This window comes from Schistocerca piceifrons, chromosome 11 (genome assembly GCF_021461385.2).
Source record: "Schistocerca piceifrons isolate TAMUIC-IGC-003096 chromosome 11, iqSchPice1.1, whole genome shotgun sequence".
Taxonomy (NCBI): Eukaryota; Metazoa; Arthropoda; class Insecta; order Orthoptera; family Acrididae; genus Schistocerca; species Schistocerca piceifrons.
The window spans coordinates 43,997,437-44,022,435 of NC_060148.1; the positions used below are offsets into that span (position 1 = coordinate 43,997,437).

Below are 24,999 nucleotides of genomic sequence, written 5' to 3' on the forward strand. Positions count from 1 at the left end.
TAAAGAAGAACTAAAAGAAAAATATAGACAAAGACTAACAAAAATACTGAAAACAGAATTGACAGCAAGAAACAAGACAAAAGCTATAAATACTTATGCTATACCAATATTGACCTACTCATTTTGAGTAGTGAAATGGAGTAACACAGACCTAGAAGCACTCAATACACTTACACGATCACAATGCCACAAATATGGAATACATCACATACATTCAGCAACAGAAAGATTCACATTAAGCAGGAAGGAAGGAGGAAGGGGATTTATCGACATAAGTTGTCTACCTGTCCATAATGTAGGTTTTTTAAGAAAATTCTTTCTAGAACGAGCAGAAACTAGCAAAATACACAAAGCAATCATGCATATAAATACATCGGCTACACCACTGCAATTTCATAACCACTTCTACAACCCTCTAGATCACATAACATCAACAGATACAAAGAAAGTAAACTGGAAAAAGAAAACACTACATGGCAAGCACCCGTATCATCTAACACAGCCACACATCGATCAAGACGCATCCAACTCATGGCTAAGAAAAGGCAATATATACAGTGAGACAGAAGGATTCATGATTCCAATACAGGATCAAACAAACACCAGATATTGCAGCAAGCATATTATTAAAGATCCCAATACCACAACAGATAAATGCAGACTTTGCAAACAACAAATAGAAACAGTAGATCACATCACAAGCGGATGTACAATACTAGCAAATACAGAATACCCCAGAAGACATGACAATGTAGCAAAAATAATACACCAACAGCTTGCCTTACAACATAAACTTATAAAACAACACGTTTCCACATACAAGTATTCACCACAAAATGTACTGGAGAATGAGGAATACAAATTATACTGGAACAGAACCATTATAACAGATAAAACAACACCACATAACAAACCTGACATCATACTCACCAATAAAAAGAAGAAATTAACACAACTAATCGAAATATCCATATCCAATACAACAAATATACAAAAGAAAACAGGAGAAAAAATTGAAAAATACATCCAACTGGCTGAGGAAGTCAAGGAAATGTGGCATCAGGATAAAGTTGACATTATACCAATTATACTATCAACAACAGGAGTCATACCACACAATATCCAGCAGTACATCAATGCAATACAGCTGCATCCAAACTTATATATACAACTACAGAAATCCGTAATTATTGATACATGTTCAATCACCCGAAAGTTCCTAAATGCAATATAACATATACCGTACAGTTAAAAGGAAGTCACGCTTGATCAAGGTCCGCGTCACTTTCCATTTTTAACCAGACCTAAGGTCTGAGAAAGGAAAGAAGAAGATAATTATTATTATTATTATTATTATTATTATTATAACAACAACAACGAATCGAAATCACAATCTCAATAAAAGATTGCTGATCTGAAGTATGTATATATGAAGTGCATAGAAACTATAAATGAGAAGGTTGACAAATTAATGAAATTGTGACAGGATGTCATGCAGAGGAGGTATTCACGACTTTGAAAAATGGCTATAAAGGAAAGTAAGTTCACATAGGTGAGACTGGTGCAAATAATGGTGAGACAGAGACTATACAGGCAGGAAATGATAAGGGTGATAAAATGAAGGGGCCTACAATATAATGCTCAGTGCAAAATGAGGTCAAAATTATTAAAAGAGAAAATCATATAAAGTGCATAATGTAAATATCAATGATTGCCCTGAATCAAAGGATGATGCAGTTAGTACAGATAAGAGGCTCAACAATTCTGATGTCTATGGTAATTTACTTCAGTTGATTGTATTAGTAAATGTACTATCCTACCCAAAACTTTGGAACTCAGCTAGAACCAGAGTCAGAGAAAAAGAATGCGAGCAGCATATCCACTGTTTTTTAGTTAATGCACTGTGGCAAATAGTGTTTTCCCAGGTGGGAGAATCCATTCTTCATTTCTTGGGCCACTTTACCTTCTATTTTTCTTTCTGTAAATCCAACTCCAAGTAATTTTCTTCTACTGTCTACAATCAAGATAATTATTGAAAACTAAACTGCCCTACCAGTACCTTAACACTTAAAAAGCCTAAAGGATCGAAGTTACTGATATTTTAATTAAATTCCTGGCAGAAATGCTTCATTTGTATTTGTAGAACTGTTGTGCATAAAATTTTGAGCAGAATAATTTGCCTAGTTAAGATGAAAGTAATAAATACTCAGGTAAGCTGGGTTTGAAATCTATCAGTGACTGTAATTAGAGGCACAAAGAGAACTACAAACATGAGAACAAACAAAGTAAGATACAACAGCAACAATAAAAATGTTTCCAGGGTTCTCGGGTGTCCAGCCAGATGCGATCATTGAAGTCCCACAATATTTCGGCGAATAATCTTTCCGCCGTCAGCAAACGGAACCAGCTGTTTTTCCTTTCCGCCATCATCAGGTGGTTCCATCACAACCGCTTGAGAGCGGAAAGGTTATTCGCCGAAATATCATGGAACTTCAACAATCGCATCCAGCTGGGCACCCGAGAGCCTTGGAAACAACTCATATGCCAGGAAAGCCTCCAATCATTTATCAACAATAAAAATGTTCCCAACACTAACAAGTGATAAAGCACACAGAAATACTTCTAAAAATCCATTCCTTAAATAAGATGAAATAAGTTAGCACGCAGAGCCAAAAGAAGGGGGCATTCAACCAAAATGTGGGCCACTGACTGGAAGGCTCCACAACCACATAGCGGGAGTGGCTCATCACGCAAAAGAAAACCATGGATCAGCCTGGTATGGCCAATGCGGAGACGACACAGTGTGGTGGAGTCCTTTCGGGAGAGGCAAAAGGAAGAACGCCATGGGCCTGGTGTCACCTTAATTGCACGAAGTTTATTAGACAGTGGAGTAGCCTGCCAAGAATTGGCCCATGACTGTGCGAAGTGGGATTTGGTGTGAAGCTGTAAATCCGCTGCAGGAGGGTCTACAGAAAATGGGGGTTAAGTAACTGCTCCCCCAGCCAAACGATCAGCGAGCTCATTACCCGGGATACCCACATGGCCAGGGACCCATAGGAAGTCAATGGAACAAGCAGCACGGTGAATATCAGCGAGATGGTCATGGATGGCAGAGACCAAGGGATGGCGCGAAAAACACCGGTCAATAGCAAGAAGGCCACTCATCGAGTCCGTACATAACAAAACGCGGTTGTGTTGGGATTGTTTAATAAAGGTAAGGGCTGGGGAAACTGCCATCAATTCCGCAGTAAACACCCCACATGTAGGTGGCAGCAGATGATTTTCCGTTCCAACAGAGGACGTGAAGGCATACCCAACATGATCAGCAGATTTAGAGCCATCAGTGTAAAAAACAACAGCATCCCGAAGCTCCCATAAAATTTGGCGGAAAAAGGACCGCGGCAGAGATCCATCCGAATTCGTGGCCGAGGAAGTAACCAAGAAGGGGTGGAGGGGAGGGAGCGAGGAAGACAGGACAAAGAAGGAAGCTGAAAATCACGGTAAAGAGACGCAAGGTGCAGCCCAACCGGTAAACCCGCCCGAGGGTGGGAGTCAGGTGGGCGACGTCCATGGTCTGGGAACAGGATAGAATAGGAAGGATGAGTGGGAGAAGAACGGATAGTGAGGGCATAAGACACCAGAAGCTGGGACCGCCAAACAGAAAGGGGGGGGGGGATCCCAGCTTCAACCAGGAGACTATCAACAGGGCTAGTAGGGAAGGCACCGGTGGCCAAACGGATACCACGATGGTGGACTGGATCCAGCACGTGCAGTGTGGAAGGAGCAGCTGAACCATAAACTTGACAACCATAGTCCAAACGAGACAGAACTAGAGCACGATAAAGACGGAGGAGGAGGGAACGGTCCGCACCCCAAGAGGAGTGGGCAAGGAAGCGAAGGACACAGAGTTTACGGAAACATCCTACCTTCAGGAGTCTGATATGGGGCAGCCAAGTGAGCTTGTTGTCGAAAAGAAGACCCAGGAAACGAAACTGTGGAACCACAGGCAATCGTTGTGCAGTGGGATAGAGTTCTGGATCAGGGTGGACCATAGTACGGTGACAGAAGTGGACCACCCGCGATTTTAAAGGAGAGAATTGAAACCCATGTGAGAGGGTCCATGCAGAGGCACGCCGTATAGCCACCTGGAGCTGCCGTTCTGCAGATGCCATCGAGGAGGAACTAACCCAAATGCAGAAATCATCCACATACAGGGCAGGGGCGACCAAGGGACCGACAGAGGCCACAAGTCCATCGATAGCAATGAGGAAAAGAAGGACACTCAAGACAGAACCCTGTGGGATGCCCGTCTCCTGGGTCCGTGGAGAACTAAAAGCAGTACCAACTCGAACTCTGAATGACCGATGGATCAGGAACTGGTGGATAAAAATCGGGAGTGGGCCCCGAAGACCCCACTGATGAAGGGTTAGTAAGATGTGATGGCGCCAGGCCGTGTCATAGGCCTTGCGAAGGTCAAAAAACACTGCAACCAAATTGCGGCGCTGGGAAAAAGCCTGCCGAACTGCGGATTCCAAGCGAAGTAAATGATCGATTGGAGATCGTCCCTCTCGAAAGCCACACTGGTAAGCGGACAATAGATCCCGAGATTCGAGGACCCAAGTGAGCCGACGGGCTATCATCTGTTCAAGTAACTTACAAACGACATTGGTCAAACTAATTGGCCGATAGCTGTCAACAGATAGGGGGTTCTTACCAGGCTTAAGGGCAGGAACCACAATGCTATCCCTCCACTGAGAAGGGAAGTCACCCTGGAGCAAGATACGGTTAAACACCCGAAGAAGATGTTGCCGTTGTGGAGCACTGAGATGTTGAAGCAGTTGGTTATAAATGGAATCTGGGCCAGGGGCCGTATCATGAGAAGAAGATAGAGCAGAAAGAAATTCCCGATCAGTAAAAGGTTCATTGTAAGATTCTGACTCACAAGTGGTGAAACATAAGGGGAGAGCTTCAGCCTGCTGTTTTTGAGGAAGGAAAGCAGCTGGATAGGAGGCTGACGCTGATGCCACTGCAAAATGGGTCGCAAGATGTTCTGCGAGAACTAATGGGTCCGTACAAATGCCATCTGGGAGGTGAAGGCCTGGGAGGGTGGACTGCCGATGGCAACCTTGGAGAGAGCAAAGTGTAGCCCATACTCGTGACAGAGGGACAGTGGAACCAAGGGAAGAAACTAATCGTTCCCAACATATCCGCTTGCTCTGTTTGATTAAGTAACGGGCTTTAGCGCGAAGGCGTTTAAAGGTAGTAAGGCTGGCGACGGATGGGTGCCTCTTAAAGTGTTTCAAAGCTCGACGGCGATCACGGATGGCAATGGCAATGGCCGTACTCCACCACGGGACTTGCCGGCGACGAAATGGTCCAGATGAGCCCGGGACAGCAAGGTTAGCAGCACGAACAATCGCGTCAGACACGTCACGTAGGACATCATCAATACAACCCGACAAAGAGGGAGAAAACTCGACCTGTGCAGTGTATAGAGGCCAATCGGCGCGGTGGGAAGACCAACGAGGTAACCTGTCAATCGGGGAGCGGGAAGGGAGCGTGATAATCAACGGGAAATGGTCACTATCACAAAGGTCGTCGTGTGGCGACCAGTGTAATGAAGGGAGGAGAGAAGGAGAAGAAAGAGAAAGATCAATGGCAGAAAAGGTACCATGACCGGCACTGAAATGAGTAGGGGAGCCATCATTAAGCAGGCACAGGTTGTGGTCTGCAATAAATTGGTCTATAAGAAGACCTCATCTAGATGGAAAGGCACTGCCCCACAAAGGATGATATGCATTAAAATCCCCAAGGAGGAGGAAGGGAGGGGGAAGTGGCTGAAGAAGGGTGGTTAAGGCAGCAGGTGTAAGAGTCCTGTCAGGAGGGAGATAAAGATTGCAAACTGTGACTGCAGAGTCTAAGTGGACCCTAACAGCAACCGCTTCCAATGTAGTTTGGAGAGGAATCCACGTGCTAGCAATGTCTGTACGGACCAACGTACAAACGCCACCAGAAGCCCGCAAGGGCCCGACCCGATTTCGACAGAAAACACGGAACCCACGGAGGGTCGGTGAGTGAGCATCAGTAAAATGAGATTCCTGGAGAACCGCACAAGCTGCAGAGTAGGACGAAAGAAGGGATTTCAATTCCGGAAGGTGACGATAGTAGCCATTACAATTCCATTGCAGAACCACAGAACGATGGTTTAAATGAGGGCTGAACACGCTAAATCCAGTCATACCGCCGGGTCCCCACCCATCACCGACAAGGAGGGGGCGACATCCATGAACGACAGGTCAGAATCCGGTTGTGAAGTCGGGGAAGGGACCTCCGGTGACACCAGAGGCTCTTTGTCCCGTGACTTATGTTTCTTCTTCTTTTCATGCTGAGATCGAGGAGGGCTGTGTGGCATAAAGGAGCCAGCTGCAGCAAGATCAGGAACAGAAAGAGACCGGGCGACCTGGGGGCTGACAGACCGCGGCTCTCGCGGTCACCGTGCGGCAGCAGACCTTTGACCTGGAAGGTGCCGGGAAGGGGCATCCCGGGAGAGGCGCCCTTGACCGGCAGACGCCGAAGGAGTGGGACACTTCTCCGGCTGGGGAGGGGGAGCAGCGCCCAAAGGAGAAGGTGTGGGAGCCGCAGGGGAGAGGGGGGGAGAGGGATCCAGGATGGGGGTAAGGAAGGGGGAGGAAGGGGTGAAGATGTAACCAAGGCGTAACTAGATGTCATGGACACAGGGTGCAGTTGTGCATATTTCTTATGAGCCTCTGTGTAGCTTAAACGATCGAGGGACTTATACTCCTGTATCTTTTTTGCTTTCTTATATACTGGGCAATCTGGTGATCATGGAGAATGACTACCATGACAATTTACACATACAGGAGGGGGAACACAGGGACTCCCCTCATGGAGTGGACATCCACAGTCACCACAGAGAGGGTCCTGGGAACAGCGAGAAGACATATGGCCAAAACGCAAGCACTTAAAACACCGCATAGGAGGTAGGATGTACTGCTTCACATCACAGCGATAGACCATAATCTTAACTTTCTCAGGAAGGGTATCCCCTTCAAAGGCCAGGATAAAGGCACCAGTATCAATACGATTATCTTTAGGACCCTTCTCAACGCACCGAACAAAGTGAACACCCCGCCGTCCGAGATTGTCCCGAAGTTCCTCATCAGTTTGAAGGATGAGGTCCCTGTGAAAATCACACCTTGTGCCATATTTAGAGACTGGTGAGGGGTAATGGACACAGGAATTGTGCCAAGATGGGTACAGGCACAAAGGGCCGCAGATTGGGCAGCTGAAGCAGTTTTTATCAGCAACGAACCTGACCGCATCTTGCTCAGGGAGTCCACTTCGCCGAACTTGTCTTCAATGTGTTCCACAAAGAATAAAGGTTTGACACTGGTGAAAGTATCTCCATCAGTCCTGGTGCAAACTAGATAACGGGGGAAAGGTTTTGCCCCTAGCCGACGGGCCTGACCCTCTTCCCAGGGGGTAGCCATGGAAGGGAAGGCCGAAGGGGCAAGAAAAGCAGCACTTGAGGAATCAGTACCACGCAGAGAGACGGCCACAGAAGAACGGCCAGAGTTTTGGACCCGTATGCGTTTCATCTGCATAGCGTCCGCCTTGATACCACCCACTCCGATCAGGGGTTCTACTCACGGGCGCCACCCAGCCACAGCAAGGGCCGTCTGGCACGGCGGCCATTGCCGGGAGTTCCGATGCTCCAGGATGACGAGCAACCACTCCAAGGCATGCATGAGGAGGTCACAGCTCAGGTATCAGAAGTGTGATCCCTGTGTGTTCAGGGGGCTCAACCAAAAGGGTACATAGCGACCCCACCACACGGGCTGGCTACCGTGCTGGCTAGCATCAGACAACGACGTGAAAGAAAAGGTAGAATGTACTAGGAGGGCGCACGTCGGACACACTAGGTAAGGTGCTCTTCACCAAATGGCTCACACTACGGAAGAGAAATTTTGGAATGGAGGTCAAACCCCAGAGGGGGACCAAGGAATGCCAAAAGGAGGAGATGATTACGCAACAAAGCCGGAGTGTAAAACCAACAGAACCAGGAGGATAGCGGGGGCCAACATAAGCAAGGACACCAATAGAGGGAAAGGAGAGGGCAAGGTGAAAGGAGCATGGAGGGGAAAGGAGGGGAAGGGAAAGGAAATGCAGCCCGGGAGAGAAAGAAGGCTGCAATGGCTCGGGGCCCCGTGCTTGCCACGCACGTATCCACAAAAGAGTTGTGGACCCCCTGGGGGGGAAATTAGTCATGAGGAATGATATGTCAACAGCAGTAACAGTTGCTTCTGACATGTGTGACAGCAACAACAGTAATAATAGTAGAGATTTTACTTACAAAAACAATGCTCCACTGGATTGTACTACATATATGTTGCATGAAATTTAAGTACCTGCAAATCAAAATTATATTTTCATACATTCTGCTCAGGTAAATACAGGGTTATAAGACAAAATTAAACAGGGGAAATGCAGGGGCAGGTTTAATAATGAGAAAAGAATAGGAATGCAGATAATATACTATGAACAGCATAGTGGATGCATTATTGAAGCCAAGATTGATGCAAAGCCCACACCCACCATAGTAGTACAAATTTATATGCAACTGTATCTGCAGATGAGGAGGAGACTGAGGAAATGTATGTTGAGATGAAAGAAATTTTTCAGATAGTTGAGGGAGCTGAAAATTTAATAGTCATGGGGGACTGGAATTCGATAGCAGGAAAGGAAGAGAAGTAGGTGAATTTGGACTGGAGTGAAGTAATAAAAGAAGAAGCCGCCTGGTTGAATTTTGCACAGAGCATAATTTAATCATAAATAACACTTGGTTAAAGATTCATGAGGGAAAGTTGTGTACATTTAAGAGACCTGGAGACACCAGAAGGTTTCAGATTGATTATATAATGGTTAGACAGAGATTTAGGAGCCAGATTTTAAATTGTAAGACATTTCCAGGGCCAGATGTCGACTCTGACCCAATTTATTGGTTATGAATTAACTGAAGAAACTGCAAAAAGGGTGGAATTTAATGAGATGGGACCTGGATAAACTGAAAGAACCAGAGGTTGTAGAGGGTTTCAGGGGGAGCATTTTGGAATGATTGACAAGGACAAGTGAAAAGAATATAGAAGAAGGATGGGTGACTTTGAGAAACGAATTAGTGAAGACAGCATATGATCAAGTAGATAAAAAGATGAGGGCTAGTAGAAATATAAACATGAAATAAAGCAGGCGAAAGGGAATACAAATGTATAAAAAAAATAGATTGACAGGACGTGCAAAATGGTTAGGCAGGAATGGCTAGAGGACAAATTTAAGGATGTAGAAGCACATATCACTGGGTGGGGCAGGGGGGGGGGTTAAGATAGATACTACCTACAGGAAAATTAAACAGATCTCAAAGCACCTGTATGAATATAAAGTGCTCAGGTGGAAAACCAGTGCCGGCCGAAGTGGCCGTGCGGTTAAAGGCGCTGCAGTCTGGAACCGCGCGACCGCTACGATCGCAGGTTCGAATCCTGCCTCGGGCATGGATGTGTGTGATGTCCTTAGGTTAGTTAGGTTTAACTAGTTCTAAGTTCTAGGGGACTGATGACCTCAGCAGTTGAGTCCCATAGTGCTCAGAGCCATTTGAACCATTTGGAAAACCAGTCCTAAGCAAAGAAGGGAAAGCCAAAAGATGGAAGGAGTATATAGAGGGCCTATACAAAAAAAAACAAAGCACTGAAAGATCTAAGTCGAAACAAGGTCCCAGGACTAGACAATATTCCATTAGAGCTGCTGTTACGCTTGAGAGAGCCAGCCATTACAAGATGCACAAGACAGGTGGAATACCCTGACTTCAAGAGGAATATAATAAACCCAGTTTTGAAGAAACTAGGTGCTGACAGCGGTGAAAATTACCGAACTATCAGCTTAATAAGTCACAGCTCCAAAATACTAACATAATACATTTACAGAAGACTGAAAATACTAGAAGCCAACATCGGGGAAGATCAGTTTGCATTCTGTAGAAATGCAGGAATACACAATGCAATACTGACCCTACGACTTACCTTAGAAGATAGGTTAAGGAAAGACAAACTTACGTTTATAGCATTTGTAGACTTAGTGAATGCTTTTTACAATGTCGAATGGAATACTCTCTTTCATATTCTGAAGATGGTAAGGGTAAAATATAGGGAGCAAAAGGCTATTTACAATTTGTACAGAAACCAGAGGACAATTATAAGAGTCGAGGGGTATGAAAGGGAAACAGTGGTTGAGATGGGAGGGAAACAGGACTGTAGCCTATCCCTAATGTTATTCAATCTGTGGTTTGAGCAAGCGGTAAGGAAACAAAAGATAAATTTGGAGTAGGAATTAAAGTCCAGAGAGAAGAAAAAAAAACTTAGGCAATGACATTGTAATTCTGGCAGACACCACAAAGGACTTGCAAGAGCAGTTGAAGAGAATGGAGAGTATCTTGAAAGGAGGATATAAGATGAACACCAACAAAAGCAAAATGAGGATAATGGAATGAAGTCAAATTAAATCAGGTGATGCTGAAGGAATAAGATTAGGAAATGAAACACTTAAAGCAGTAAAAGAGTTTTGCTGTTTGTGAAGCACAATAAATGATGATCGAAGTAGGGAGGATATAAAATGCAGACTGGCAATAACAAGAAAAGCATTTCTGAAGAAGAGAAATTTGTTAACATTGAGTACAGATTTAAGTCTCAGGAAGTCATTTCTGAAAGTATCTGCATGGAGTGTAGCCACATACGGAAGTGAAACATGGATTATAAATAGTTTAGACAAGAAGAGAATATAAGGTTTCAAAATATGGTGCAACAGAAGAATGATGAAGATTAGGTGGGTAGATCACGTAACTAATGAGGAGGTATTGAACAGAATTGGGGAGAAGAGAAATTTGTGATACAACCTGACCAAAAGAAGGGATCAGTTGGTATGGCACTTTCTAAGACGTCAAGGAATTACCAATTTAGTACCAGAGTACAGCTTATTGGGTGAAAATCTTAGAGGCAGACCAAGAGATGAATACAATATGCAGATTCAGATGGATTTAGGTTGCAGTAGATACTCAGAGATGAAGAGTAGCATGGAGAGCTGTATCAAACCAGTCTTTGGACTGAAGACCAGAGCAACAAGTTCTGACTATTAATAATGAGGCTGTTATCAGCAATGGACGTAAATGAAATTCATCCCAACTGTCTTCATCTCACTAAAGAAACACTCTCAATGTTCACAACGTAACTGTTGCAATTCTTAGGTTGTGTATTTTGTTATCACACTTTTCCACGTACCTCTCTGGCCAAGGTAGTATTTGGCAAGCAGTAGAAACCCTTGCCGTGTGCGGATGGCCATTATCTTGCTGAACTGTAATTCAGGATGGCTTGCCATTAAGGGCAACAAAATGGAGCTTAGAATATCATTGACATACTGCTGTGCTATAAGGGTGCCGACGATGACAACCTAAGGGGTCCTCCTATGAAAAGAAATGGCACCTGATCATCACTCCTAATGGCCAGGCCATATTGTAGGTGACAGTCAAGTTGCTATCCCACACCTGTGGAAGTATTAACAGAGGAAGAAAAGTTACTCGCAACGGTCCATACAGCTGGCTGAGCCCAGGAGCACATTTACACAGTCTTCATGTCTGACAAAGTTGTTAGCAGAGTTGAGTCTGGTCGTGGCCCTAGCTGGCCACGGAGGTCACCTGATCTGTCAGTGTGCCATTGCTTTGTGAGGGGACCCCTCAAGTCTGAGGCATACTGCAACAACTCTCAGAGTCTTCAAGATCTGTAGCAGAACATTTACAATGAGATAGCAGCAAATCCAGGAGTGCAGTTTTGATCGGCCTCCAGCAACTTGCTGACCAGTGTCCAAATGTGCCAGGAGATGAATGGCGTTCACTTTCAACATCTGCTGTAGTCAGGTTAGTAACCCAACAGGCATCTTCTGAGCCCTTGGAGGCAGTTATGAATAACTCTGTGCAAGTGAGGTAAGAGATGATTCAGTTGAGGTACTGCCAACTGTTCAACCCAAAAGTGATGTAAACGTAAGCTTGGAAGCAAGTTAGAGTTAAGCATGTGTGAGCTGTGAGTGTGGAGTGTGCTGCTGTTGCAGGAGGTGGCAGTGTGCTGCTCCGGTCCCACCTGCTGTGGCAGTTGCTGCGCTTGGGTCCCATCGCCAGCCGCACTACTGTGCTGCACTGCCCCTCCTCCTGCAGGTGAGTCTGCTGCATTGCCTGCCAGTTGCTGACATGCCCACACTACTGAGTGTAGTGTGGGCTCAATTAACAGTCTTAAATTTTCTGTTGTGTTCCTAATAAGTATATAGTTTGATCAGAAAACACAATGACCCATTAACTGTATACCCAGTCTTCTGTCTTTGTCAGTCCTAGGGGCTACCACTAACGTTAACTCATATAAGAAGAGCATCATATGCAATCTTTAACTCAAATTATTTTGCAGTTGATATCTCCAATAGAGATGCAGTTTGCAGCAGATGAAAATATGATACAGTCTTAAGATTTTGTTCACATGCATGGTTATCAGGAGAAAGAAAACACGTTCTATGAATCAGAGTGTGGAACGTCAGATCCCTTAATCGGGCAGGTAGGTTAGAAAACTTAAAAAGGGAAATGGTTAGGTTAAAGTTAGATATAGTTGGAATTAGTGAAGTTCGGTGGCAGGAGGAACAAAACTTTTGGTCAGATGAATACAGGGTTATAAATACAAAATCAAATAGGGGTAATGCAGGAGTAGGTTTAATAATGAATAAAAAAAATAGGAATGCGGGTAAGGTACTACAAACAGCATAGTGCATGCATTATTGTGGCCAAGATAGATACAAAGCCCACGCCTACCACAGTAGTACAAGTTTATATGCCAATTAGCTCCGCAGATGACGAAGAGATTGATGAAACGTATGATGAGATAAAAGAAATTAATCAAATAGTGAAGGGAAGTGAAAATTTAATAGTGATGGGTGAGGAAACTTAGTATGTGAATATGGATTGGGGGGAAGAAATGAAAGAGGAAGCCGCCTGGTAGAATTTTGCACAGAGCATAACTTAATCATAACACTTGGTTCAAGAATCACGAAAGGTTGTATACATGGGAGAACCCTGGAGATAATAGAAGGTTTCCGATAGATTATATAATGGTAGGACAGAGATTTAGGAACCAGGTTTTAAATTGTAAGACATTTCCAGGGGCAGATGTGGACTCTGACCACATTCTATTGGTTATGAACTGTAGATTAAAACTGAAGTAACTGCAAAAATGTGGTAATTTGAGGAGATGGGACCTGGATAAACTGAAAGAACCAGAGGTTGTAGAGAGCTTCAGGGAGAGCATTAGGGAACGACTGACAAGAATGGAGGAAAGAAATACAGTAGAAGAAGAATGGGTAGCTTTGAGAGACAAAATAGTGAAGATAGCAGAGGATCAAGTACGTAAAAAGACGAGGCCTAACAGAAATCCTTGGGTAACAGAAGACATATTGAATTTAAGTGATGAAAGGAGAAAATATAAAATGCAGTAAATGAAGCAGGCAGAAAGGAATACAAATGTCTCAAAAATTAGATCGACAGGAAGTGCAAAATGGCTAAGCAGGGAAGGCTAGAGGAGAAATGTAAGGCTGTAGAGGCTTATCTCACTAGGGGTAAGATAGATACTGGATTTTAATTCCAACTCCAAATTTTTCTTTTGTTTCCTTTACTGCTTGCTCAATACTCACATCGAATAACACCAGGGATAGGCTACAACCCTGTCTCACTCCCTTCCCAACCACTGCTTCCCTTTCATGCCCCTCGACTATTATAACTGCCATCTGGTTTCTGTAGAAATTGTAAATAGCCTGTCGCTCCCTGTATTTTACCCCTGCCACCTTCAGAATTTGAAAGAGTATTCCAGTCAACATTGTTAAAAGTGTTCTCTAAGTCTACAAATGCTATGAACGTTAAGTTTGCCTTTCTTTAACCTATCTTCCACGGCAGGTCGTAGGGCCAGTATTTCCTTACGTGTTCCAACACTTCTATGGAATCCAAACTGATCTTCCCCGAGGTTGGCTTCTACCAGTTTTTCCATTCGTCTGTAAAGAATTTGTGTTAGTATTTTGCAGCCATAGCTTATTAAACTGATAGTTTGGTAATTTTCACATATGTCAACACCTGCTTGCTTTGTGATTGGAATTATTACATTCTTCTTGAAGTCTGAGGGTATTTCACCTGTCTCATACATCTTGCTCACCAGATGGTAGAGTTTTGTCAGGGCTGGCTCTCCCAAGGCTATCAGTAGTTCTAATGGAATGTTGTCTACTCCCAGGGCCTTGTTTTGGCTTAGGTCTCTCAGTGCTCTGTCAAACTCTTCACACAGTATTGTATCTCCCATTTCATCTTCATCTACCTCCACTTCCATTTCCATAATATTGTCCTCAAGAACATCGACCCTGTATATACCCTCTATATACTCCTACCACCTTTCTGCTTTCTCTTCTTTGCTTAGAACTGGGTTTCCTTCTGAGCTCTTGATATTCATACAAGTGGTTCTCTTTTCTCCAAAGGTCTCTTTAGTTTTCCTGTAGGCAGTATCTATCTTACCGCTAGTGAGATAAGACTCTACATCCTTACATTTGTCATCTAGCCATCCCTGCTTAGCCATTTTGCACTTCCTGACAATCTCATTTTTGAGACTGTTCGCATTCCTTTTAGTCTGTTTCATTTACTGAATTTTTATATTTTCTTCTTTCTTCAACTAAATTCAACGTATGTCTGTTACCCAAGGATTTCTACTAGCCCTCATCTTTTTACCTACTTGATCCTCTGCTGCCTTCATTATTTTGTCTCTCAAAGCTACCCATTCTTCTTCTACTGTATTTCTTTCCCCCATTCCTGTCAATCATTCCCTAATGTTCTCCCTGAAACACTCTACAACCTCTGGTTCTGTCAATTTATCCAGATCCCATCTTCTTAAATTCCCATGTTTTTTGCAGTTTCTTCAGTTTATCCAGGTCCCATCTCCTCAAAGTCCCACCTTTTTGCAGTTTCTTCAGTTTTAATCTACAATTCATAACCAATAGATTGTGGCCAGTCCACATCTGCCCCTGGAAATGTCTTACAATTTAAAACCTGGTTCCTGAATCTCTGTCTTACCATTATATTATCTATCTGATACCTTCTAGTATCACCAGGGTTCTCCCATGTATACAACCTTCTTTCATGATTCTTGAACCAAGTGTTATGATTATGTTATGCTCTGTGAAAAATTCTACCAGGCGGCATCCTCTTTCATTTCTTTCCCCCCCAATCCATATTCACCTACTACGTTTCCTCACCCATCACTATTAAATTTTCACTTCCCTTCACCATTTGATTAATGTCTTTTATCTCATCATACATTTCATCAATCTCTTCGTCATCTGCGGAGATAGTTGTCATATGAACTTGCACTACTGTGGTAGGTGTGGGCTTCATGTATCTTGGCCACAACAATGCGTTCACTATGCTGTTTGTAGTAGCTTACCCACACTCCTTTTTTTTACTCATTATTATACCTACTCCTGCATTACCCCTATTTGATTTTGTATTTATAGCCCTTTATTCACCTGACCAGAAGTCTTGATCCTCCTGCCACCGAACTTCACTAATTCCCACTATATATAACTTGAACCTATCCATTTTTGTTTTTAAATTTTCTAACCTACCTGCCCGACTAAGGGATCTGACATTCCATGCTCTGATCTGTAGAACGCCAGTTTTCTTTCTCATGATACGACGTCCTCCTGAGTAGACCCCGCCCGGAGATCCAAATGAGGGACTATTTTACCTCCGGAATATTTTCCCAAGAGGACATCACCATTTAACCACACAGCAGAGCTGCATGCCTTCAGGAAAAATTATGGCTGTAGTTTCCCCTTGCTTTCAGCCATCCGTAGTACCAGCACAGAAAGGCCGTTTTGGTTAGTGTTATGAGGCCAGATCAGTCAATCATCCAGACTGTTGCCCCTGCAACTACTGAAAAGGCTGCTGCCCCTCTTCAGGAAACACACGTTTGTCTGGCCTCTCAGCAGGCCCCTCCATTGTGGTTGCACTTATGGTACAGCTATCTATATCGCTGAGGCACACAAGCCTCCCCACCAACGGCAAGGTCCATGGTTCATGCAGGTAGAAGGGGGGAGGGTTAAGAATGACTAGAAAATACATTTTCATAAACTTCCCTTATATCAACTTAAAAATCTGTTGCCGCAAATAAAACTAAAATAGATACATAGTGCAGTTCCTCCATAATAAATTTATGCCGGTTTCATCTTTGTACACTGATTAGTATACATGTTTGAATGAGATGAAGGAAATGGAAGATGACATGTCTGTTCTGTGTAGGATAGGGCAAGTGTACTGTATTTACTCGAATCTAAGCCACACTTTTTTTCCGGTTTTTGTAATCCAAAAAACTGCCTGCGGCTTAGAATCGAGTGCAAAGCAAGCGGAAGTTCTGAAAAATGTTGATAGGTGCCGCCACAACTAACTTCTGCCATCGAATATATGTAGCGCTACACAAGCATGCTTTGTGGGTACAAAGATAAATACTGGCGCCAAAACCTCTGCATCAGTAAATAAATTTAAAAAAAAGGTAGAAGACGAGCTTTTTTTTTCTCCGCCCCGAGTTTCGACCACTGCATTTTCATACATTATCCAACGAAGTAAGTACAAATTCCGTATTGTTCATCTTCGAATGTAGCAGAATTTCAATGTACTACGAAAATCTGACTGGCAAGACTGTTAGGGATGTTTGTCAATATGGCCAACTCTACGTTCCAAGTTTTTTCCTACCTGTGAGAAGAAATGGTTGCTAATAAGAACCTGATGAAATGTGAATCACATGCAGTATTCCCTTCACCATAAGAATAATATGAATATAAACATTTTGCCATGTATTCTTTCGTGTTTGCTGCTATCTCATTTTAATCCTGTCTGCGTAATAAACTACGAAACTAGAGCGAGACAACAGCAAACGCGGAAGAATATACATATCGTGTCATGTTTATATTCGTATTATTCTTATGCCTAATAGTGATACAGTCAGAAATGAAGCACGGCAACTGACTAGATTTTAAATGTAAGATGACTAATTTATGTGCAGAATTTGATGTACTAAAGAAGCGGCCGCAAAGATTTTCAAACAGAGGAAAATTTTCGCAAAACTCTCGTTCAGACCATGTTCTATCATACGCATTTGGTTCTTGTTGGTCATTATCAAAGAACGCAGCAGTGTAAGTAACAACAAATAGCAGTCTCTTGCCATTGTTTCGCTAATGAGATGATTCCTCTTTTTTTTTAAGCGGCGGTAGTGCGCACAAAAGCAAGTCACGCCGCGAGCGATGACAGGCCGTAAACACGCACTATCAAAATGCGACAAACAATGCATTACACAGTACAGTAATGCATTTTCAGCTTAGAGTGACGTAAACACCTATAACAAAGAAAACGGCACTTATCAGATCAAAGCAAAATAAGCAATCGATTCAAACCAGACGAAGCACGTGAAAAAGGCAGGGTACCCGTATAAATACGGATGGAGCGCCTGACGCATAGCAATGGTTACCTGGTAAAGCTTAACTGCTAAGCTTATGACTCGAACCAAACTACTGTAGCTGTATCGTCTTTCATTCGACCTAAATTGTGTCTCATATTACAATGGACCAACTTGGTTTCGATTTTGAGGTGTGGCCTAAAACTTTACTCTCCCCTTGAATTTCGAGTCTCAAATTTCAGGTGCGGCTTAGATTCGGGAAATTTTTTTTTTCCTTTATTTCGAGTCTCATTTTTCAGGTGCGGCTTAGATTTGAGTGCGGCTTAGATTCGAGTAAATACGGTATGCTGAACCTCCAGTTCTGGTCCAAGTGTCAATCTAAGTAATTTTGAATAGACCATACATTACTTACTTCAGTTTTAGTTTTAGGGAAGATTAATGCTATGTATCTACTAATGCTTAATTGTTTCACATTCAGCTGTAAGTTGTGTGCACATATCAACAGTTATCTAGGCTGGCCAATCTGAAATTCACAGCGTACAGTGAGGTACTCTGGACCACTTCTCAAGAAAGAACCACCACACCAGTTTTTCACCATTGTTCTTCAGACCATCTTTCATTCACTGCTGGCTACAGGCCCCACTGTGTGCACCATCTCAGCTTTGGACTTTGCACAGCTGGGACAGACTATCTAATATACTCAAACACAGAATCTCCCATCGAAGTTAGTGCCTTTGCTTAAGTATTATGTTGAACTGTCTTGCATAAATATCACACCCTTGCCCCAAACTCGTATGAACACTAAACTTGCTGGAACTCACTCTCTCAGTTCCACCTTCATTCTTGGCCACATACATCTTTTTAACACTCTCGCACTGTTATGCAATGACAGTCTGTGAATACTCTCATGTTGAAAAAAATGGGTTCCTTAAACTCTTAGAATTTCTCCAATATATGTCTCATAGTAAATATGTGATTTACGATCCATATCCCTGCCTATTGATCTCTAACTGGTTCTACATTCACATTACATACGAGTTGTGTGTGGCAGAGGGTACATCTGTTACTACGACAAGTTTTACTTTCCACTACCCCTTATTTCCAGGTGGTGCTTGGAAAGAAAGTGAGTGAGTGAGAATGCATCTGTGTTAGCTATAAAACCTCCAGTTTTGTTGCCACAACCACTTTATGAGATTTATCTTGGAATAAATGTTACCCTGTCCAAATCTTCTTGCAGTTTCTCGAAAATCTGACACACACACACACACACACACACACACACACACACATGTATTTTGGCATGTGTGATAGGGACACCCTTTACTCATTTGATGTTCCTTACAACGAATTCCTTTCCTGTGACAACCTGTTCATCTCAAGAGTAGCCCTGCACCAGAAGGCTTTTGATACCGTTCCCCACAAGTGATTATTAATCAAACTGCGTTCGTATGGAGTATCGTCTCAGTTGTGTGCCTGAATTCATGATTTCCTCTCAGAGAGGTCACAGTTCGTAGTGATAGATGGTAAATCATCAAGTAGAACAGAAGTGACATCAGGCATTCCACAAGGTAGTGTCATAGGCCCTCTGCTGTTCCTGCTTTACATAAATGATCTAGGTGATAATCTGAGCAGCCCCCTTAGATTGTTTGCATATGACACTGTAATTTACCATCTAGTAAAATCATCAGTCTACCAACTCCAATTACAAATTGATCTAGAGAGAATTTCTGTATCATGTAAGTTGCAATTGGCACTAAACAAAGAAAAGTGCGAAGTCATCCACATGGGTACTAAAAAAAATCTGAAATTTTGGGTATATGACAAATCGCACAAATCTAAAGGTTGCCAATTCAACTAAATACCTAGGAATTACAATTATGAGTAACTTAAATTGGAAGGACCACATAGATAATATTGTGGCGAAGGCAAAACAGACTGCACTTTGTTGACAGAACACTTAGAAGATGCGAGAAACCCACTAAAGAGACAGCCTACATTACACTTGTCCGTCCTCGTTGGAATATTGCTGCACGGTATGGGATCCTTATCAGATAGTATTAACAGAGGACATCGTAAAAGTGCAAAGAAGGGCAGCTTGTTTCGTTTTATCGCGCAATAGAAGTGACAGTGTCACTGATATGATACTTGAGTTGGGGTGGCAGTTACTGAAACAAAGGCGGTTTTCTTTGTGGCAAGATCTGTTTACGAAATTTCAATCACCAACTTCCTCTTCCTAATGCAAAAATATTTTGTTGACACCCACCTACGAAGCGAGGAATGATCATCATAATAAAATCAGAGAAATCAGAGCTTGAACGGAAAGACTTAGGTGTTCCTTTTTCCCACAAACCATTCAAGAGTGGAATGGTAGAGAAGTTGTATGAAAATGGTTTGATGAACCCTCTGCCAGGCACTTAAGTGTGAATTGCACAGTAACCATGTAGATGTAGATGTAACATCCCCAATCATCTGTTGGTTATATTCCAATATCTGTCTTCCCCTTAAGTTTCTTCACTTTACAGTTCCCTTTAGTAACATAGGCATTACTCTCTGGTATCTTATCACCTACCTCTTCTTCCTCTTCTTCCAGTCAGCGTTTCTCACTTTGCTTTGGCAATACTGCAGGGGAACTCCTTATTTATCATCTTATCAGTTTACATAATTTTCAGCAGCCATCTCTAATACCACATCTCAAAATTTTCAGTTCTCTTCTCGTTCATCTTCCAACAACATCTATCTAGCAATAATCCCAATACTCACCGCAATTGGTCTTACTTCACACAGCTGGGTATTGTTCTTGAAAAAAAATCTAAGTAGTCTTGCTTTGCATCTTGGCACAGGTCCTGTCATATAAGACTCTTCCATCAGATAATTATATAGATTTCCTCTATTGTTATTCCTGTATTGGTCTTTCAACACAAGATAGACCAGATTCTGCATATATGTTTGACTTCCTCGGTATAGTTTCTCATTCTACTTTTGTCATAAAGTCATCTTTGATTAATGTGGCACAAGGATATTTTAAAGTTAAATTCACAAAGCACTGATACACAAATACTTGAACTTAAAGCTGAAAATCAACAAAAAGGAAGACTGCTTTCTTGTCATTAATAAAACTGAATATTTAATTTCATAGAATACCCCCAGAATGTTCTACATTTGATACTATATACATAAATTCTTGCTCTGTCATTGTGTCTTCCCATTGAAAGCTGTCAAGGAAAAGCAATGTTCCATTACAACACAAATTTATGCCATGAGGACTGGATAAGTCCGTCCGTCCTTACACAGGGTGGCCAGAAACAAGCGGAAAAGCTAGTACAGATGTTGCAGGGTAGGTTGTGCTGAGGAAAAACAGTTAAAAATCTGATCTGTTGCACCATTTCTGATTTAATAAACACTGAACTTAGCCTATCAGGTCTATGCACATGCAAAGTCAACCAGACTGCCAGGAACAGCATTGCCAAATGTATCAAAAGACATTCATTTATCTGTGAATTTACATCGAAAGAGGTGTGATAGGACAATGACAGAGGTAGGCTTGACACAAATTTCCCACAGCAGTGAATTTAGTGGTATTTGTATAGCTCTCTTGTTCAGCGTAACACACCCAATGAAGAACAAACTTAAGAACACATTGTCCAGCAGACTGCTTGAATTTGTGTGTGCAATACATTATCCGTGAACTTCAATGCTAATTAAATCTGGGAATGTGCAATATATCAATTATTTTCTTAACAATTATTTCTCTGTGCAACTGTCCCTGCAACATTCTTACAAGCTTTTCGAACTCTTTCCAACCACCCTCTGTACAACCAATATATGACTTTGGTGAAGTAAGCAGATTTGTTCCAGGTATTGATTTAAGGCATTCATTAATAATACAATTAACCAGCAACAGTTATGCTTCTTACAAGTGCTTTTCAAATACTATTCATAACAACCAACACATAACAGAACAAGGTAACTAGTTAAATGAAATTCTACAGAAATTCTATAACATTGCTCGTATCATAGGTTTCCATGGTTCACCATCTATGGTCATTTAACTTTACTGCTACCATAACATATAATGATATTCTTATTGTATTCATGCTTAAGACAACACTGATGTAAAAACTTACATCATGTCCAGAGCCACTGACATTGTGTTTCAAGTCTGGGTCTTGCTTTATTTTCAGACTAGGATTTTCAGTCATTAGCGGATCTTCAACAAACTGAAAAAAAAATAAAATAAAAAATATCATATACATTTCTTATGTGACACTCTTTTAAGATGGGTGCTGGAAGAGGAAGCGAGGGAGAACATTATCAAACAAGTATACCACACAGAAGGTAGTTGTGCCTAAAAATAATGGCCACAAGTATTCAATTACTGGTCCAAATAGCAAGAAAATGTAGATGCCACATTATAGCATTTCAAGCTAAAGCTCTGTTTATTCTGGAGACAAACATATCAAAGAGATCATCAACCACATCAACAGCAATTATTTCTTCCTTATCAAGCAGCCATACCATACACACTCACAAGAGATTCTATTTCCTTAACTAAAACTTCTCATTTACAATAGAGACATGATATTGCAAACAACAAATTTGCATTAATACAACACCATTTCACTTTAAAACACATAAAATATGCCATGTAAAATGACACACAACTTCCTCCTTTTCACCAATATTAGTCATTCAATCTTGAGCAATATTTGAACACATAAGTAGTGTGCTAGTTTTATTTGACATCATTGCCAGAGCTGTTGCCAGCACGAACCCAGGTTTGTAAGCATGTGTCAAGATTCCAATGAACAGTTAGGTAGTTTCTAATGAAAGTAAACTGCATTATGTGGATATGTTAGCATTTCTACTGGTATTTTGTTGCAACAGTTTGAATACTGTGAAGAATCAGATAAAAGCATTTTTATAGAAGTGTACTGCATTCACAAATGACTAGCAAGTGTTGTTTGCACACACTAAGATATTTGTGACTATATGACAGAGAAACTAAAGTAACATTACTAAACTGAACTGTGGTTGCATATGAAGTCAATCTTTTGTAGGAATGGAAAATCCACGATGGAATGTAGCAATCTTATAAAAAAGATAGTTTCTACTCACCACACAGTGGAGATGTTGAGTCGCTGGCAACTGAAGTCAGACTGCGAACAGCAGTGTATGATGTGAGGGGCAACCAGATAGTCCCTGCATGCTCACACAAGTAGCCTCTAGCCTGCTATACTTCCCTCTGCCTGGCTAGCCTCTTGTTATATTCCATCCTGAATTTTCCACTGTTAAATTTCACCTGGCGGCCTTTCTTCCACCCCATAACCCAGTGCTGTTTTCCTTTGCTGCTAAATTCTAATGCTGTACCGTACTCAATGTCTGCCTTTTCTTTTCTTTCCTGTGTTTCTCTTGTCACCTTACAAACCACACTACATCCTCTACTTACAAACCACACTGTATCAACCACCTTGGCCATGCAAAACAGGCAAGACCAGGCCAATTATAGATGCACTGTCCCAAGTCCCACTTTACTCCTTATCATATGTATCATATCATATATATGATTAATCCCACACTTTCAAATTGATCACTCTTCCTGTGTCACTCTTGCATATCTTTGTGCATTATTTCCCGTACCTTTCCTGTGCCACCCAAACTTTTATCTCACCCTACCAAACCCTTCCAAACCCCACTCCTCCTCCTCCTCCTCCTCTCCATTCCAATTAGCAAATACTAACATCACATAATCTAGCCACATATGCCATCCCCCGGCTTCACACTTACCCATTCATAAACCTGGAAACCACATTACAACCTTTTTATTTATTTTTTCTTTGATCTCATTGTGCCCTCACACCAATTTCGGTCTGTTTCCACTTTTCATTATCAACCTCCTCCCTCTGATTTCATCTGTTTAAATATTTTAGTGATTTTTCCCACATGTTTGGGTGTAGTCTAAAAATATTTTTGGACACATTTCTATGTTATTTCTGTATTTTTACATGTTTTTATCCACCGGCATGGCCTTGCGCCTTCCACCTGCATCATATAGAAAATTTTGCTTATTGCTAGCCAGATATTAATCCTGTGTTGTTGCTTGGCTCATGGGATACTCTCAAATGGCTGTAGCATCGAATTACCTATTTCTGGGTGCCAAAATAACCTCCATCTGTTCAGTTTCCACCTATCCTTAACCCCCATCAACATGGTCGTGCAATACCATATCAGTCAAGCCCAAACCACCTTTCAATGCCTTATTTCAGTCTTCAAAATTCTCCTGCTATGCAATCCCAAATTTATGGATCCCATAGCACACAAAAACTCTTGACCTTCAGGAGCTACAGAAAATGCTCACCATCTCAAAAAAAACTCTCCACCTTGTTCACTTCCTACTTCCACCGTTGACTACCACAATCCACCACCTCTACAACACCTCCCAAATCTGCCCCATGTCCCCCCTCCCACCACCACACAGAATACAAAACCTAAGCAGACCTGAAACACAGTCATGAACCTTTCCTTCAAAAGCCAGGCCCACAGTAGTATCAGTCCTCTCAAAAGGCACCACCTTTTGCCACACACCAAAATTCAATCATGCAGGACTTCTTTAAGATGTTCTCTCCTTCTCCCAGTCTCTACAGTGTAAACACTCTTGTCACTAACCTGACCCATCAGATTCAACCAAAGACCTATGTTGAACCCCACCTGACTTGGTTCACTCCTCCATTCAACTGTGATACACACCCACTGCCCCCAAATCACCACCTGTTAACTTTGCAGGAGTTATTAACCTTGAATCTTGCCTCATCATCATTCCTCAATCCCCTCAACTTGCAACCTAACCTTTCATCTGCAGAAAGAACTGCAATCCACCACCTAAAAACTGATCCTGACCTTACAATCCTACCTCCTGAAAAATGATCCACCACTGTTGTTTTGAACTGCAAGGATTACCTGGCAGAAGGACTCTGCCAGATGTCAAATTCATCCACCTACAAACACTGCCACAGTCACCCCATTCCTGAGATCCAGCAGGATCTCCACTGTCTCCTCAATTACTTAGGCTCACTCCAGAACCTCTCTCCAGAGATCACCTCTCTCCTCCTACCACTCCCCACACTCCTGCATGTTTCATAAAGTTAATAAACCCAGCACCCAGGACACCCCATTGTGGTCAGTTAGTGTGCCTTCACTGAGAGAATCTCTCCTCCCACAGACCAACACCTTCAGCCTATTACCCGCAACCTACCTTCCTACATAAAAGATAACAACCATTCAACCATTTACTGGGTGTTGTGTGATGTCCTTAGGTTAGTTAGGTTTAAGTAGTTCTAAGTTCTAGGGGACTGATGACCATAGATGTTAAGTCCCATAGTGCTCAGAGCCATTTGAACCAGTTTTTCAACCATTTCCTCTGACTCTCCAT

The 24,999-nt window shown here is 42.3% G+C and overlaps 1 protein-coding gene across 1 annotated transcript in view; it reads right to left on the reverse strand.

Annotated features, from left to right (window-relative positions):
- The window catches only part of LOC124719651, a 470,793-nt gene that overhangs the window by 68,990 nt on the left and 376,804 nt on the right, over positions 1–24,999 (reverse strand). The window contains exon 6 of the mRNA XM_047244864.1: positions 21,698–21,790. Within this exon, the coding sequence (XP_047100820.1) occupies positions 21,698–21,790 (93 nt within the window). The remainder of the gene's footprint in view (positions 1–21,697; positions 21,791–24,999) is intronic.